General features: G+C 32.9%; 1 protein-coding gene across 2 annotated transcripts in view; it reads right to left on the reverse strand.

The window, feature by feature from the left end:
* LOC144968704 (uncharacterized) overlaps nt 1-6,000 on the reverse strand; it is a 30,884-nt gene that overhangs the window by 24,113 nt on the left and 771 nt on the right. For both annotated transcript variants that reach the window (XM_078907310.1, XM_078907309.1), the window contains exons 2-4: nt 3,380-3,480; nt 2,518-2,675; nt 738-857 (exon numbers count right to left, since the gene is read on the reverse strand). In XM_078907310.1, coding sequence (XP_078763436.1) covers nt 738-857; nt 2,518-2,675; nt 3,380-3,480 — 379 coding nt within the window. The remainder of the gene's footprint in view (nt 1-737; nt 858-2,517; nt 2,676-3,379; nt 3,481-6,000) is intronic.

The following is a 6,000-nucleotide window of genomic DNA, read 5'->3' on the forward strand; positions in this document are numbered from 1 at the left end:
CAACCTCTTGAAATGGAAAATCTCACCGGGCACTGAATGCCCATGCGGTCACCCCAGACAGACCATGGACCACATCCTGTCCGAATGCTCGCTGGGACCTCACTGCACCAATGCTGACCTGAGGGAATGCAACCAGACTGCCCGGGACTGGCTGACTCACTGGCACGACAAGATATGATGATGATGAATGAATTTTTAATATAAATAAAGAAAATAATAATAATAATAATAATAATAATAATGATAATAATGATAATGATAATAATAATAATAATAATAATAATAATAATAATAATAATAATAATAATAATAATAATAATAATAAGCCAACAACAATTTAAGTTAAAACCAAGCAGACCTTTAAAAAATCAGAGTCAGTAAATCATCAACAACCCAAAAAGTAAAATAGAAAAAATACAAAAAACAAGGATAAACTGATTTTTTAAAAGCCTGTAATGGTTCATTTACAATTGGAAAACTCTTTAAAAAGGGAACATCCCTGAAAAAAAACAAAAATTATGGAATTGGCAACTCAAGCAATAATAATAATAATAATAATAATAATAATAATAATAATAATAATAATAATAATAATAATAATAATAATAATAATAATAATAATAATACTGGAAGGATGATGATGAAGAAGAAGAGGAACGAAAGAAAGAAAAAAAGAAAGAAAGAAAGAAAGAAAGAAAGAGAAGTAGCAGCACAGCATAGTGATGTTTAATGCACACCTCTAGCAGCCTCTAGCTGTTCATCGACAATGGATTCTGCAATGCGAACCTCAGTCAAACTGGAACTCAAATGTATTAGAGCCTTTGCTGCTTTCAATTTGTTGTTAAACATGACGTTACCTGTAAAAAAAAAACATATATATATATATATGGTAAATATTAAGATGGTATAATGCATAATTATATCAAATACAAAAGCTCTTATTTGTAAAACAAGCTTTGAGACAAAGAAATCTAAATTAATAAAAGAGTATATCTTTGTGTGTGTGTGTGTGTGTGTGTGTGTGTGTGTGTGTGTGTGTGTGTGTAATCCACGTGGAAAACCAAACTGATTTCTGCTATGAAAATTAGCCTGCTTGTCAACATTTCTATCCATCTTGTCTTAAATGTCGAGATTTATGCGATTTTGATTGATTATACAATGTAGCAATGACTATCCCGCACAAATCTTTGGGCCTCTTTTTCGCTCACGAAGTGCCCGAATTCGCGTCAAAATATGGGACAAAGCCGTTTCGTATATGCTATTTTTAAAAATTAATTACGACGCTGTTTATCGATGAATATGACTGAAAGTTGGCACACAGTTAGAAAAAAGGTCATTTTAGATTATGTCAAGCGACAAAACTTGTGCGATTACCAGAAGACCGTTAAAAATAGATTTTTACTCTTTGGAGTAAAATATTTCTAAAACTACCGGGTGTGGAGGTTTTGTCACTGACAAGGTAATACATGAACATTTCTTCTTTTTGGTTGTAAAATTTCATATGAATATGACGAGTACTTTTCCCATATTTTACAAAACACCATCCTAATTTGCTCTTCAAGTTTCAATCTTTTAATCCACTTATTACGCAAGATACAACCAAAGGTCGAAAAAAAATGCCGAAAAAGCGTCCCATATTTTCGCGTTTTTTTCCTCTTTGCGGGGGGTGAGAGCATCGTGGATATCTCACACGGTAGAGCCACGCTCTCACCTGCCAGGCTTAGTTGTCGTACCAATAAGGTCGCAGGTTCAAACCCCACCACCGCCGCGAAAATTTTTATTCTCTATTGTCTTCTGGCACTTTTCTACTCACTTCATCTCTTGTTGTAACCAACGAAACAAGACCTGCTGACTTTCCAAATTGACCTGTTTATACATTTTTGTCATTTAACTTTAACAAAGGCGATATTCCCTGATCTGAGTGCCTAATTAAACGGCATCACCTAGATATCTGAGGGGGCAATCTTGGCCCAACAACAAGATGACAATGACATCAATGCAGTTACTTCAGCTTTTACCTGGTACTACTAAATAAAAATATGGATACTGTCGTGGTGTCAAATGTGTTAATGAATCCATTCTCCATGACGTAAGGTAAGATTAAGTCAAATAAGTCGTGAGTCTGACTTCTCAACAATGCAATAAATAAACCAAGTCCTGTAAATTCATTTGCTCTTTTCATTTGGACATAATTTTTAAAATGCTAAACATGATTTAAGACATTCAATTAGTTGAATGTTATAAGAAAACATGTTATTGGTTTGAGGACTTTTGTTCCAGGTAAAAATAAATAATAAATGGTGTGTTTTGAATTTTTAAAACCTAATAATAATAATTTATCACAGAAATCCTTTATACTACTGCCCCCTATTCCACTTGATAACATTTCTAGATGAAGATGCCTTTCCTTTGAGAATGTCATTCACTGTAGTTAAATATAAATGATATAAATTATAGCCGACGGTTAAGCAAAGCAAATTGCCCAGAAACATGGGAAGGGAAACGTAAAATACTCACATGTTGTATCATCTAGCCAATCTACCTCCTTGGGTTCATAATCATTAAAGTATTCCAAAACTTCTGGCGTTGTCAGATTCTCTATACCCTTCATACGTATGGCCTCCAGCTTCCATTCATTAGGATCTTCTGATATCTTATCTATATTAATTCCAAGGCTGAAAAAACATGTGCAATATATGTATATTCCTACAAATTATTCATGCCAACTCTAATATTCAGTTTTGCCCTAATAATTGAATTTGAATGTGTTAAGAGTGATATATAGCAAGACAATTTGAACCATTTCACTAACAATCAATAATTATAAAAACTACCATGAAAACAAAGAATTTTTATTTAATGGGGAAGTTGATTATAATGTGTTCAACAAACTATAAACATAAGACTAAATACATATTTTCAAATGACAAAAAATAATTTTAAAACACTTGAAATAGCGAAATCTAAGACTGTTCTGGTGGATATGTAAAAACCTTTCGGAGAAAGCAATCTATCAATTCGACATTGTTCTCAACAACAATCCTAACACACTTAATTAATCAAAATATAGATGGTATATCCTGGTCTAATTTGCTGTCCGAGCAATGTTATTAATGTTATATTCCTTTTCACTTTTCTTGACATTATAAGCTATTTCATCTTTGGTTATTTCATGTGTTGGATTAGTGTTTCCATATTCTGAGACATGTATTTCAAATTTTAAGACCGACTTTTCACAAAGATGTCGAGGATAAAGACTTAATAAGAGAATCATGGGGTAAAATGAATTGTCATTTGGTACTGCCCCAAGGCCCAAACCTATTTGTCTCGTTTTAAATTTTTTTAACAAATTAAAATTCAAAAAAATAAATACACCAACCTTTTGTATAAATTTTTTAAGTCTACATCAGTGATGGGATGTTTTGGATTACTCAATGTGCCAAATTTATGTCGCCTCCTTTGTTCTTTGCGTTCAGGATCCTAAAAAGAAAACAATATGACAACACATTTATTATGCAATGCATATATGGTTATTCAAATAAATTAAGGCTGTTATTATTCACAGGCCCATATGTGAATTATCCCAGTTTGTTAGACCACAGACAGCTTGCCAGACAATTTTTCAACAAAATGCCAAAGAAGTCAGATTCTTAATATTTATGGTAAGAAGTTCTATTAGTTATAAATCCTGAAAACCCCACACATTGAGAGAGAAGGGGGGAGGGGGATAAATTATATTAATTGTCAGTTCAAATGATGTAATAGTAATAATAATAGGCTGTCATTATCCCCAGACACCTGTCTGGGGATAACGAAATTTCGTTATTCCCAGACACATATTTGAAACTCCGTTCTTTTAAACAATTATCCACATTCCAGAATATGGAATGTTTCAAAATGCACATAGAAATAAGGAAAGTTAATATCTATAAAAACATAAAATTAACCAACATTAAATCAGTTGTGACTACATATACACAATATGCGTTGACTTCGAAGTGGACTGTCATGGCCGAATGGTTTAGTCATCTGCCCTGCCCTGGAAGTTTTACCAGAATCGACGTTGCGGGTTCAAATCCTGGTTCCGCCACTTTTTTTTTTTTAAATTCCGTCTTCTTTTTACAGAACGTTGCAAGGGATAAATGTCCCATCCATCCTCCCACCACCTCTTTTTTTACACACTCTCTCTCTCTCTTGGTTCCTTTCTAGTTTCTAGCAAATTGTCATATTCGTCCCCACTCCGATCTCAAAAAGTGTCTAAAAAGAATAAATAATTAAAAACCAAACAAACAGAAATATTCAGAGAGCGACCAAATGATCAGATAGAGGAGAAAAAAACAAACAATAATTTTTTTTTAAAATAAAAACAATTTTAAGACATTCATGCTCAGAAACGAAACAAAAGGCCAAACAAAAAGGAGAAAAGAATAGACTCGCAAAAAAAAAAAAAAAAAGAGGTGGGGGGAGGATGGATGGGACATTTACCCTTGCAACGTTCTGTAAAAAGAAGTCGGAATTTTTTTTTTTTTTTTTATGTGGCGGAACCAGGATTCGAACCCACAACGTCGATTCTGGTAAAACTTCCAGGGTAGACGACTAAACCATTCGGCCATGACACCCACTTCGAAGTCGACGCATATTGTGTATATGTAGTAACAACTGATTTAATGTTGGTTAATTTTATGTTTAGATATTTTATTAACTTTCCTTATTTCTGTGTGCATTCGGAAACATTCCATATTCTGGAATGTGGATAATTGTTTAAAAGAGCGGAGTTACAAATATGTGTATGGGGATAACGAAATTTCGTTATCCCCAGAACGTTCCTTCTAATTAAAATGGTGGCGTTTTTATACACCTCAGTTGGCCCTGATGGTAAATTAATGAAAATGTTGCTGCATACATCCATGAGGTTTAAATAGTTTTAGATTGTAGTTTAGCACGCTGCTTAGTGATTACCGATGTACAATGATAATAAATTAAAGAATAATAATAATAATTTTAAAAATCAAAGGTAAAAAGAAACATGGCACACAAATACTGATCTCAAATAAATAAATAATTTTGGGAAAATTAAAATCGAAGTTTTTTAAAAACATAATAAAAAGTTTTTGAAAAAAAAAAAAAGAAAGAAAAAAAGCAAACAAAAACAAAGTCAATAAAAAAATAATAAATGTCAACAATGGGAATCGAACCCGGTACTTTCAAGGTTGGAGTCTGACATCTGCGCTACGGAGCCACCTGACTGTTCATCACATTTAATAGGTCTTTCTAAAACATGATTTTACCTTCAATGCAACTTCTATTTTCTGGTTTTATATTTCGATTTTTTAAATTATTATTATTTTTATATAAATTTATTAACAAAAACATCCTACAGATGTCACAATATAACTTTCGCCATGTCCAAATACAGAAACACAATATCGCTAATGAAATTGGGTGGAATGCGCATGCATGACGGAGGTGTATAAAAACGATCCGTTAAGATACACCGTCAACGGAGGTGCATAAAAACACTACGAATTAAAATAGACAAACTGCCTTTGTGTGAATCCGTTTCAATTTATTTGAACTTTTTCATTCTCATTCATTCTGTCATTTTATTTATGTAATTAAATTGCCAGAGGTAAAAATAACGCTGTGAAACGTCGATTCTGGTAAAACTTCCAGAGCAGACGACTAAACCATTCGGCCATGACACCCACTTGAAAGTCGACGCATATTGTGTATATGAGTATATGTAGTAACAACTGATTGGTTAATTTTATGTTTTTATAGATTTTTTTATTAACTTTCCTTATTTCTATGTGCATTTGGAAACATTCCATATTCTGGACTGTGGATAACTGTTTACAAGAGCGGAGTTTCAAATACATGTCTGGGGATAACAAAATTTCGTTATCCCCAGACAGGCGTCTGGGGATAATGACACAGCCTAAAAATAAACTTATGAATATGTCATTACGCAACATGCTTTTTTCCGCTTAGTTTATATCT

This window comes from Berghia stephanieae, chromosome 3 (genome assembly GCF_034508935.2).
Source record: "Berghia stephanieae isolate SIO BIC M18660-M18661 chromosome 3, UCSD_Bste_1.3, whole genome shotgun sequence".
Lineage (NCBI taxonomy): Eukaryota > Metazoa > Mollusca > Gastropoda > Nudibranchia > Aeolidiidae > Berghia > Berghia stephanieae.